This window comes from Dipodomys spectabilis, unplaced genomic scaffold (assembly GCF_019054845.1).
Source record: "Dipodomys spectabilis isolate Male_0828 unplaced genomic scaffold, ASM1905484v1 ptg000532l, whole genome shotgun sequence".
NCBI classification, from domain to species: Eukaryota; Metazoa; Chordata; class Mammalia; order Rodentia; family Heteromyidae; genus Dipodomys; species Dipodomys spectabilis.
The window spans coordinates 2,014,841-2,027,360 of NW_024871209.1; the positions used below are offsets into that span (position 1 = coordinate 2,014,841).

At 43.2% G+C, this 12,520-nt stretch overlaps 1 protein-coding gene across 1 annotated transcript in view; it reads right to left on the minus strand.

The window, feature by feature from the left end:
• Clnk (cytokine dependent hematopoietic cell linker) overlaps nucleotides 1-12,520 on the minus strand; it is a 127,210-nt gene that overhangs the window by 102,945 nt on the left and 11,745 nt on the right. Inside the window, exon 2 of the mRNA XM_042670301.1 lies at nucleotides 11,016-11,068. Coding sequence (XP_042526235.1) covers nucleotides 11,016-11,038 — 23 coding nt within the window. The 5' untranslated portion in view covers nucleotides 11,039-11,068. The remainder of the gene's footprint in view (nucleotides 1-11,015; nucleotides 11,069-12,520) is intronic.

The window sequence follows — 12,520 nt, forward strand, 5'->3', positions numbered from 1 at the left end:
TTATTACAGGAAGTTCTTCCGTGTCTCAGGTGGGACTTCCTCTTCAGATCCCAGCCATCTCAAGGGGGAGACTGTGGAGTGCTGATTGATGATTTACTCAACCAAGAAGAGGAACATAGACTTCTTAGCTGTCTGGAAGTCCAGATATGTTCCTCTTCTCATCCTCAAAATGCTGGCAGCAATTGGCTTCTCAACCAGAATCTAGGTTCCCAGATCTGAAGTTGGTGTCCTCATTCTGTGACACCTAGCTGTGTTAGGGCCTCTTATCTGCGGTGACCTCTCTGTACACCGGGATGTGAGGAGACTCACTTTCTGGAACTTGAAAAGAAATGGCCTCATGTTTCCATTCCACTTGTTTCCTAGTTTTATAGGTCAGGCTCCCAATCCTTTTATTTTTAATGAAATAGCTCATTAAAACAAACTGTCATATAATGAGATAGGGATTTATTATTTATTTATTTATTTTTGGTCAGTTGTGGGGCTTGAACTCTGGGCCTGGGCGCTGTCCCTCAGCTCTTCAGCTCAAGGCGAGAGCTCTACCACTTGCGCCACAGCGCCACTTCCGGCTTTTTCTGTTTATGTGGTGCTGAGGAATGGAGCCCAGAGCCTCATGCATGTGAGGCAAGCACTCTACCACTGAGCCACGTTCCCAGCCCAGGGATTTTTTTTATGGTCCATTTGGATTCATTAAGATCTTTCCTGTGAACTGTCTCATGTGACACAACTACCTTCAAGACACCTATATTATTATATGCATATGTATACATTATTATATATAACATATGATCATACGTATATGTGTGTATCTCTTGCTACCTATATTTATCTCTGCTCTGTAGATGTGGAAAATGGCAAATTTTGAGTCTTAACTGTTATCAGTACTGGTGATAGTGTAATTTTATCCCTACTGATTAAGATGCACATGATGCAAACTATTTCCCAGGTGCCCCACAAACTTCCTTCGTAACTCTTTTCTAGCAGATAGGGGAAGTGAGATGGGAAATTGCGGTCCACCTGATTTCTTTCTCTCCTTCCATACACTTTGGCTTCATAGTGGTTATAGTATGTATCTTCAGGATCAAACAACTGCCAATTCAAGCATTGGCATAGGAAAGATATTTGAAAAAATTGGTAGGAGTGAGTCTATCTTTTATAAGATAAGGAAGCATAAGACTTATAGACTATCTGTTTAGATCTACAAAGAATGAGGGCTTAGCGTTCCTTGCCAATAGAGCTACATAAGCAAAAGAAGGAGAGGAAAGAATAAAATTGAATTACTTACAGCCAATATTACTACATGTATAACAAACCTAAGAGTGTTAACAGATTTTAAGGCTGATAAAACACTTAAGAGGCCTGATGTATACATCACCTATGATATTTTGATCTCCATGTATTTATAACACCCACAGAATACCAGTAAGATAGTCCAGTTTTTCAGGTAAAATTATAAATTTATATGGCATTAGTTGGAAGAAATTCTCTTTCTGAAGATAATGTAACATATTCATGAGCTGGAAAAACTTAATATCTAAAAGAAGTCATTTGTCTCTATAGATGGAAAGTAATATCCATCAAAATCCCAAGAAAGAGTGTGTCTATATTGATAAGATGAGCTTTCATGAAAAAGTAAACATCCAAGAGACTATTCATTAGTATAAGCTGAGAGATGTAAATTCTCACATATGAATCACAATAAAATTATGTCAATTTGGCTTCTGTAATTAACATGAGGTAGATAGGCTAATTATAGCACATAAGAGGAAAGGCGGAAGAGGATTCACCTAGAAAACTTGGCTTATTAAGAGCAAGTGTAACAATCAACATTGTAAGGATAGAGTTTTTAATATGTGATGCTGAATAAATTCTCTGTCCATGTATAAAGAAGAAGATGACCCCTCTACTTCATCCTAAACACAAATGAATCAACCCTTGGCTCCAGCAAGTTGAGAGATGGAGAAATAGATTCATTTTTGGACCGAGGTGTTTTCATGTCACGTGATGTAGGGGCACATGGGTGGGGACATTTTGAACTTCTTTTAGGAAAGTACTATTGGCTACCTCTAGGAAAAGGACAAGTACATAGTGCTGGCCACAGTCTCTAACATTATATTCAGTAACTCACTTATTGTACTGGACAGATCTTTGAGATGTTTACAATTTTCATTGAATAATGAAAATGAGACCTCTCTATGAGCCTAAGTGTCTAAAATGTGACAGTAAGTGCCAGAGTTGATATTCCCATACGATCATTCCTTAACCTGAACTCTTAATCACTGAAGTGTTTAACTGCTCTGCCATGAGAATTGAATATGTTTGACTTTATTATCCCCTTTCATGGACTAACTCAGCAGAATTAATTGAAGCTCTTAAAATCCCAGAAAAAAGCTATTTTCTCCTAAAATCTAATAGAAAAGAATGGATGCAGGAATGAAGACTCAGGCATGAGTCTTCATGAGACTTCAGGAATGAAGTGTTCAGCCTTAGTGACTTGTCATTCAGCCTGCTACCAGGACTCCTTTGGCCTTGCCTGTGAAGTTAAGGCTATTTGCCCTCTAGGAAATCTGTTTCCCTTTCCAGTTGGTATTTTTCCTAGGACTCCCTGATTGATGCTGGCCACACATCATATCTATTCAAGACTTTGAGAAATCATTCCATTTGGTATCAGACACGATTGATATTTTCAGGAAGTCAACTTGTCTGTCATGTAGGGAAAGCTGAGTAGAGATGAGCAATAGATATTCAAGTGATTGGTAGTTTGGCTTTCATGGAGAACTCAAGCATAAAGGCTAGTCCTTATTTCCAAGTTATTAGTATGCTTATGTGATCAAATAGTATGCACTTATAAACTACCAGTGTGATCAAGTTCTCCAAACATTGGCCTACCTTATAGCATTCCCAAAAGTGGTTGATTTTTAAATTTCCAGGTAACAAGACATACCATCTTACTCTTTGGGCATGAATGGAATTATTAAGTAATATTAATAACCATTAATATTTATATAAAGAGTTTTCCAAATTCACAAATTGTGTTGTTTTCTAATAGTAGAAGGATATGAAATATGAGTTGTATAAATAATAGAAGATTTCACAGTAATAAAATGATACTAGTAACATTGGAAAATATAGTGCATTCACTTAAAAAGAAAATTGAGTTCCTAGTTATGCTAGATTTAGGTTACAACTTACAAGTAAATATGTTGGCTCATATGCATATACGAATGTATTAACTGTAACACAGTAGATTCAAGGGAGAACTCAAATAGCATAACTCCTTAGAAAGGCAAAGTCAAAGTTAAAAAAAAGAATAGGGGGCACTACTTGACATGGGTGAGGTGTGGTCAAGGGAAAAGGGGTAGGCAAATGAAGAGGAGAAGAAGGAGGAGAATGCAGTCAAGAATCCAGTGTATGGGCTGGGAAGGTGGCTCAGTAGTAGAGCGCTTGCCTTGCATGCCTGAGGCCCTGGGTTCGATTCCTCAGCACCACATAAGCAAAAAGAAAAAAGCCAGAAGTGGTGCTGTGGCTCAAGTGGTAGAGCGCTAGCCTTGAGCTGAAGAGCTGAGGGACAGCGCCCAGGCCCAGAGTTCAGGCCCCACAACCGGACCCTAAAAAAAAAAAAAAAAGAATCCAGTGTATATCCTACAAAATTAAGAAGATGAGGATAGGGGTAGGTAAGGGAGGAATGGGTGAGAATATTGAAACTGCTTTGTTAGATGGAAATTCATTCATAAATTACTTAAAGATAATAAAACAGCAACAACAAAAGGAAACTCTGAAAAGAAATACCCATTAATACTAACCATGTTTAATGGTTTAATTAGTGGTAGTGTTTCATTATATATTTATTTTTATATTTTTAAATGTTCCATAATGAATATATATATTGCTGCTGCTGCTGCTGCTAATAATAATAATAATAATAATAAGAAGAAGAAGAAGAAGAAGAAAATCAACCATTAACATGCATTGTTATCTATGGCATTTTATTATTATGATTATCTTTACGCATACCAAGAAGTTTCAGTTGAACATGTCAGTGCATGCGTACAGTGAGTCTTCATCGGTGTCCTCCCTTCCATCTTTCTCCTTCCGTCTGTCCCTTCCATCTTCCCTCAAGTTACCTGGCTCCATGGGCACATATGGCCTTGGAGTCTTATGGCTGCATTCACCTACCCTTCTCAGGGCATTTTAAAATGCTTGTAGCCATGAGAAGTTCAGCCTTCTGATTGGCTGACTGGAGGCTGAATTTGTTGGAGTGGAAGTTTCCCGTGTGATGGCAGCTGGTGAACTCAGCTAGCTCATCACCAGCCAGCGCATTTCCCATTAAGGAAGGCAGAGGGCTGCCTGAAAGCCATCATTTCTCCATCACAGACCATCTGCATTGTCTCTGAGCTGATCGCACCTGTGGATGGTGCCCAGGTATCTCTGGCCATGTCTACAACTGGTAGAAAACTCCTCTTTGGGTCTCAGCTGTGTTCTTGCACAGCTTGTAATTTTTTAATTACCAGGCAACCACAAAGCCGAGTGGGTCTCAGTGCAGCTTTGATAACATCAGAGGACAGGCCTGGTTGGTCTGAGAGTTGGTTCCTAATTACTTGTGGGTAACTAGGAAGGCAGCCATCCTGACTACTCAGCTGGGTGTAGGACTCTGATCTCAGGGTGCCAAAATTGCTGCCTTCATTTCTCCCCGATTCAGTGGGATTTACACTTATTACATCCCGAAAATCAAAATGAAGGACTCCCTGAGGTGGAGAGCCGGAGTTGTTCACACATGCCATGAAGGAAAATAATGATCTGGACTTTACATGGTGTTCTATTTTATCATTCCCACACACAGAGGGAAATACCAGCTACTGTACATTTCCTGGGTGCTAGACACTAAGTCAAGATTTTGGAGTTTGTAAACTCCATTTGAGTTCAGAATGGATTTTAGCATCACAAGTTTTTAAGGGAAAACATGTCTGTTGTAAAGAAAGCAGTTATTTGGTTTGTTGAGGTGTCCCTGATGATAAATATATAAAAGGTTTTATTAGTCATTGAAGAGTAGTTTAATATAGCCCACATGTTCCATGTGAGAGATCTGTGGCTTCAGTTTCTGTGATTGCGGAAATGTTGTGTTTCTCAGGTGGCTCTCAGCCTGACAACAGGGGCAGTGCATTTGCTGAACAGCTATGAAGCCTCGCCCAAATCCTCACGTGAAATGGCTAGCAGAGTGCTGGATTGCGGGAGACTAGGTTGATAACTTTTGCGTACATTTTACCCTCTCGTTTGCCTCATTACCTTTGGAATTCATCTGAGAAGAGCAGTATGTGAGGAAGTGTCCACTGTTTTGCTAAGCAGAATGTATATGGCCAATGATTACCATTCATATGAGGGTGACTTTGTTGGTACCAACAATTATACTGGTTCCTCACTCACCATCTTAGAAAGGAGTGAACTCTTCATCTCAGCACAATTTGAGTGAAGAGTCTCAGTTGTGTCTCAAAGAGCTCTTGCAAAGAACATGATGGCCGTTCTATGACTCCAAGACTCTTGTCAACCTCTAGAATCTCGCTATTTTGTTGGGTTTTATTTGATATCAAAACTCTTTCCAAAGTAAGTAAATATGAGGATAGGTCCACTAATGCAATGAAAGAAATATTGGGTTATTGAACTTCCTTGAGTCCATTTTCTGAGCAATGCTAGACGACTTGAGTGGCTTTCAAGTAGTCATAGAACTATTTCATGAAACTGCATAGGAGGCAACTGTCTAGCACCAGGAACATGATGGAATAAAACCACTCAGCAAACACAGGTCTCCGATCTTTACTCAAACTCCTTAGGGCCAAGAGTGCAGCATATTGTGCACCTAAAGGACCATGTACTGTCTTCTCTGAGATGGGCCTGCAGAGATCTGGAGCTTTCTCTGGTTACTAAACAGCGGAACACAGTTTTGCTAAGTAGTAAAGATGTGGAACATGCATACACCCCGCTGCAGGTCAAACTTTTGCTGCCAAAGTCATTACAAGAGCCTTTCAGTATTTCAGAGCCCTTTGAACTTGCAATTACAGTGTAGGGAGTTGTCAATCTTATTTAAGGAGTAAAGTTACAACACTATGGATCTGGGGAAAACCTAACTGTCTGGGCCAATGTTTATAACATAAAATGGTAGATTTTAATAAGATTATTGGAGAGAGTATGTGTTAATAGTTTAAAAAATTTAAAAAGCATTCCATATACAGGATAGCAAGTGCGGAGGAGAACTGATTGCTTCTTGGTGCTGGGATAATTGTCAGCTTTCGATTTCTTCTTATTTCCATTAGGACTAGCTCGCTTTGGTATGCTTTTAGTGTATTTTAAAGTGGACACGGGCTTCTGGTCTTTCCCAGCATGCCCTTTGAGTGCCCAGAGGATCCTGGTCTAGTAGGGTGTGGCTTACTAGAAAAGCTCCAGGATCAGTTGCTCTGGAAAGTGTACCTCTTCCTGAACACTCAGAACCACAGCAGCTAGGTTCTTCTCAGTCCTGTCTGCGGTGGAGCAGGTATACTGCAAACCCAACCTCCGGATTCCTCCACCCTCATCTCTCTGCCCATGTGCTTCAAGGAATGAGGTGCTTTTTTTTTTTTTTTTGCTGTTTAATAGATTCTTAGGGAAGCTGTGAGTTTGTTACACAGGCAACCAATTTAAAATAGCCTGCTAATTTCAGAAGCAATTTGGAAGCATGACACCCAGCCCCTTCTGAGTTCTCATAAAGTTTTCCTGCCATTTTCTTCATAATACTAGAAGGATTTGGTGCACATATGGCTAATATTCTCTGAAGGCCTGAACTAATTCTCATCTTTATAAATGATGCCCCTAGCTCAGTGCAGAAATCATGTATACTCAGTAAACAAATGCTTTTGACAGCACGGATACAATTACATGGAAGATGTGTACAAACACATGTATTGTTTGCATATTCATACCTGAGCACCCATGCTTGTGTTGTTCATACCAGTATGTATCTACAGGTTTATATAAACATATTTACACATATGAATATCATAGCTATTCCTGAATCATCATTTTTATTTGTTGATTTATTCATTATAAGAGTGCCTAATAAGAAATACCACAATAAACCCATGCTGGAGATATGAGGATTGTAGTTCAAAGCCAGCCCGGATAGTAAAGTCTGTGAGACTCATCTCTACAATTAATTAACCACCAAAAAGCTGAAGTAGAGCTATGGCTCAGTGGGAGAGCACTAGCTTTGGGTAAAAATACTCAGGGACAGCACCCAGGCCCTGAGTTCAAGCCCCAGGACCAGCACACACACACACACACACACACACACACACACACACACACACACACACACACACAGATATCACGTTAAACCTTAGCCACCAGAGTGATGGTATGAAGTTGGTGGCTGGAAGCTGACTAGATCATAGGGGTCGGAACTTGTGGGAATAGCATTTGTGACCTCATAAAGAGAGGCCCTGGGGAACCCTCTTGCCTTTTCAATGAGGGGATACAGCAGGCAGTCCTCCATGTACTAGGCATGACGCAGACCGTCAGCAGACAGGACGTCTGCCAGCACCTTGTGCTTGGAGGTCTCAGGCTCAGAATGGTGAGAAAATAAATTTCTTTTGTGTGTGAGTCACCCAGTCTAAGGCATTTTGTTTCAGCAGCTCAAGCAGACAAAGACAGCAAGGAATTAGTCACAGTTACAAAGGCGGTCTAAAATTCTCACTGTGGGAACTGCAAGAAATTAAGAAATTCCAGTTTAGGGAACTATAAGATGCCATTCTTCAACCCTGGCTTCATGCTAGGCTCAGCCAAGTATTAAAAATACACAGTGCTCTGATCACTTTGGCCTGGGGAAGAACACTGGATGGCTTGCTGGCTAGAGCTTCCTCATTGATTCTAATGTTGTGTCCGGTTTACAGTCTGCTGCCGCGAACCAAGTTAATGATTTTTTTCCTTGAGAAAAGTGGGAGTCCCAATATGGCAATGAAACACATGTGTGCACGTGCACGCGCGCACGAACACACACACACACACATACATACACACACATACATACACACAAACATATTCTGTAGGTCTTGGCAACCTGCATTCCGGTTTTAGAACTACCGCTGTTACTTCTCCAGGCTACTGGGAGGGAAATGGCACTGGGCATTGCTGTTCTGGTCCAGTACTTTGGAGTTTGCAAAAGTGCAGAATCTGATCCAGGGTGTCTGCGTTTGGGCTGTGCTTGTGGGATTTAGCTTTTAACAAGCTCCCGGGTAAATGCCACGATTGATACACAGACTTCACTTAGGGTGACAAAATCCTGTAAATTAGGAAACACTGGATAAACTATGATGGTTAGGAGTGATGCCGTGTGTGTGAGGGCGGCCAGGTTTCCACGTGGGTGGTGGCACTGCAGCATGTGTGTGCTGCAGGGAGTTTCCACGTTAATGTTCCCTTTCCAGGTTGGGACAGGCCAGGGACAATCCCAGCGGAATGGCTGATCTGAGCTGCATGAGAGGAAAGGGAGGACCAGGTTGGGATTGATGGGGAAGGGAGGAAAAGGGAAAGAAGTGAAATTGAGCATGGTGAGGGCCTAGGGTTGCTATGTGAGATCTACAAAGGCAGTCTCCACTTTGGCTCTTCTGAAGAGATGAAAACTAGCTCATAGGAGGTGATGGTGGTTTGGGTTTTTGTTTTGTTTTGGTTAATGCATTATCAACTTCACATCTGAGGTTGGATAACCTCAGCTGCAATCTCTCAGCTACACATTGGAAAGCTTGAAAAGAAGTGGCTGTGGAGAACCATTACCTGGCTAAAACTAAATTGCACTAAAGTCCTTGCCCGGAAGAGAAGACCTCCTCTCTCAGTTCCACAGGGACACTGAAATCGATGAAAGACAAAAGCAGAAACCAAAGGGACAAGGGTCCCAAACATCTAAGCCAGATGGAAGGTCAGAGCTTTAGGAATCTCGAAAGCAACCTTACACTACTCCCAATCAGGGAATGAAGTCCCTGGAATAGATTCCATGGTGGACCTAAAATACATCTTCAGTCAAGTTCCTGGTACTTGAAAACGTGCCCTAATTTGAAAACAAGGGTCTTTGCAGACATAATGAAGGATTTTGAAGTGAAATCATTCTGGGTTAGCTGAGATACATCCAGGTGAATCCTAGGACTGTGTGTGCTTTTATAAAGACATCAAGTATCCTTACAAGAGACAGAAGAGGAAAAGGTCATGTCACATCCACACAGTGGCAGAGACACAAGTGATACAGCCTCAAGACAGAGTTCCTGGAGCGGGAACTGGCTAGAAGGAGCTACCAGTAGCCGGCACAGCCGGAAGCATCCTTCCCTAGAGCTTTGGGAGAGAACACGGCGCTGCTAATGTTCTTGGTTTGCATTGCCAGCCTCCAGAATGCAGAGAAGTTTCTGTTGTGGTAAACTATGCACGTGGTAGGTAGCTTGTACCAACAGCCCCAGGACGTGAACACACATGCCTTGCTGCTGATCGCAGTGCCACAAACCTCTCATTCATGTGCACTACAACAAACCTCTGATAATAACTTTCTTTTCTTTTTTTTGGGGGGGGGTCTGGTCGTGGGGCCTGAACTCTGGGCTTGGGCACTGTCCCTCAGCTCTTCAGCTCAAGGCTAGCGCTCTACCACTTGAGCCACAGCGCCACTTCTGGCTTTTTTTCTTTTTGCTTATGTGGTGCTGAGGAATCAAACCCAGGGCCTCATGCATGCAAGGCAAGCGCTCTACCACTGAGCCACCTTCCTAGCCCCCTGATCATAACTGTAGACCCGAGAATGCATCCACGGATAAGCAGCTCACTCTCATAGCAGCCTGGCCTCCCCTCAGAGCCCTGTCTCCATTCTCTGCAGAGGTGGGATCCTGGAAGGAACACTGGCTTGAGCTTGAACTTGACCTCCCTCATCACCTTCTAGCCCATCCCAGATAAGCCAATTGAACAAGGAAGGCGATGGTCAGAGAAGCCGGGGATGCTGGTATCCAGACCAGCTGTAATGGCCACAGAGCAAAGGCCTCTGAGAGATGCTCTCAGTCTTGGATTCTGGTTCAGTGAGGAATCTGTATAGGGTCTGTGCCCTGGGGAGCTCCTGCTACCTTTTTCACAGAAAGTAGAAGGAAGGGCAGAAGCTCTGGTTTCCTCACCCTGTAGGCCGCCCCCTAGATAGAGTTGCCCAGCCTTGACCCTGATGGCATCTGTGGGATGGTGTGATGGCATGCCTTCGGTGGGCGATTCAGCTTTTCCTTCTCCAGCCCAGATAACCTCTCAGATACCCACAGGATTGGGCAGTATCCCCGGATCGCACAGCTGTGAGTTGATGTGGCGAGGGCGGGAAGATGCCTGTCTGACTCTGACACTCACGGCTCTCCTGTTCTGCACACTCTGCTTTCCCTTGTGCTCCAGAGTAACGATTGTATCTAACCATGTGACAAAATAACAAACCAAGCACATAACTAGATAAGCAACATTGAGAAACAGCAGCCCAGATTTTCTTGAACCAAGATCCTTTTTTTTCTTGTTGCATTGTAAATATTCGTTTGAGGCTGGCTATTTTTATTTTTATTTTTGCTGTATTACAGGCTGAATCAGATAAGCCTTTGTTACCCCAACCCAATCACCTCACTCATCCTGGGTGTCCTAAGAGAGAAAGCTGGACTTGAGTTTTCTCCTGTGGGAACACACCGAGGAGCTGCTGGATTTATCTTACACCATCATACATCTGGGTGTGCCATGACCTTTGGTATTTCTGGGTGCCCTTTGTTGTGCTAGTGCTGAGGACTTTCATCCCCGCTCATGCTGAACACTCATCCTAGGTCAGAACAACTGCCCTGTCCGTTAAAAAACGCCATTACTAAGACTGAAGTCCACATCTCAAACCCAGCCTTCGAGGGCATTCCTTTCTACTCTGGCACAGTGACACCTTTATGAGTACATCCTCCAGGCCCTAGCTCCTGACCCCACTGGATTCTGGGAGTTGGGGATCACCATGAGGCAGCCATACTTACGGACTGTTCATAGTTCTTGGCATCCGGGAAATAAGAGGGATCTTCAACTCAGCCTGTGGAAACAAAAGCAAAGTCTTCAGTGAACCTTCCGCATCATGTTTTAATTCTGTTGCACATACTCCTAGTACGTCTTGTTAAAATTGGATGCAGGTGCTGGCTTAGGGAGAAGCAGTCCAGGTCAGGCCAATAATTGGTTTATTTCTGGAACGGGGTAGAGGAGGGGATTTTTTTTCCCCTGACATGCTGGCCTCCTTCTGTCAGCATTCATTCCATCTGCCCTGGGGAGCTGAGCAAACATGCACCGCGCTTGCTTTTCCCTGGTGTACAATTGTGTGTTTCCCTTGGGTGTGGGGCACATTAGCCCAGGCTTCCTTGGCTCTGCTCCGGAAGAGTTCACAGGCTTGCCAATGCATGGAGGAGGAGGGATGCTTCTCATTTCCAAGCATGACTCTCCCATGAAATACTTACTGGAAGTTTCATTTCTATACCGTTTGCTCAGACCACAGCACTTGGAGTTCTGTATTCACCCACAAAGGAGACATCATTAGTTCCATTTACCATATAAATTAACAGCAGAGACCCTGGGAGTATCCAATAAATGTGTTACATCAATGATCACATTTAATCTACTCAAATACCCTGGGAGGAATAGATGATTTTTTCCCATTGTATCAAGAAGGAGTCTAGCAAGAAACAGATGGCGTTTATGAATTGAGTCACTTGAGAACACTGTAATAAGGCATGGGCCGCATGGAGGGAATCCACAAAGGTCAGTGAGGTACATGGGGGTAGCAGGAAAAGAATGCTGTTGTATTCAGGAGGGCTCAGAGGACTGAGTGCTTGCTCATTTATTAGCCTGACCCAGCCTGAGTCTCTTTCCCCACTTTCCATCCTGGCACCCACAGACAGGGCTGGCTGGGTAGCAGAGGAGCTGTGAGGGAGCTGCGGGGAAGGGCTGGGGTGAACAGAGTGGTCATCTCCACCTCATGATCCTCCCCAGCCTGTTGTCCCCACTGGCCAAACTCAACAGGAAGCCTGGAGTGAGGAGCTGTTGATGTGGTTTATGTCTATCAGATTCCTGGGGCTCCTGAATGAGTGTAACAGGGTGGAGAGTGGGTTTCACAGTTAGAGAATGAGGCCCAGGGTGGTTAAATTAGATACCCAAGATCACCTATTTGCAAGAAGCGCTGGATGCAGACATTCCATTTCCTAACCTGAGAGTGTATCCAATCCCACCGAACCTTATGGCAATTCTTGACGCTGTCAAAACCATATTCTAGCTACCCAGCCACTGTTTGTGGAAAGTTGTGTGTCCAATGAGACCTAGTCCCTTCCCTGAAGGTGCTTCTAAAACTAAGGACAGAATGCTTCCTGCCTCCCTATATGACTGAAGTTACCAAAGGGTTTGTAAGCACAGATACACATAAGACAAAATGTAACAGATCTTAAGTCTTCCCCTGGATGGCCAGGGAAATCTGTGCAAATGGAGAGAGTGTTGGGGTGGG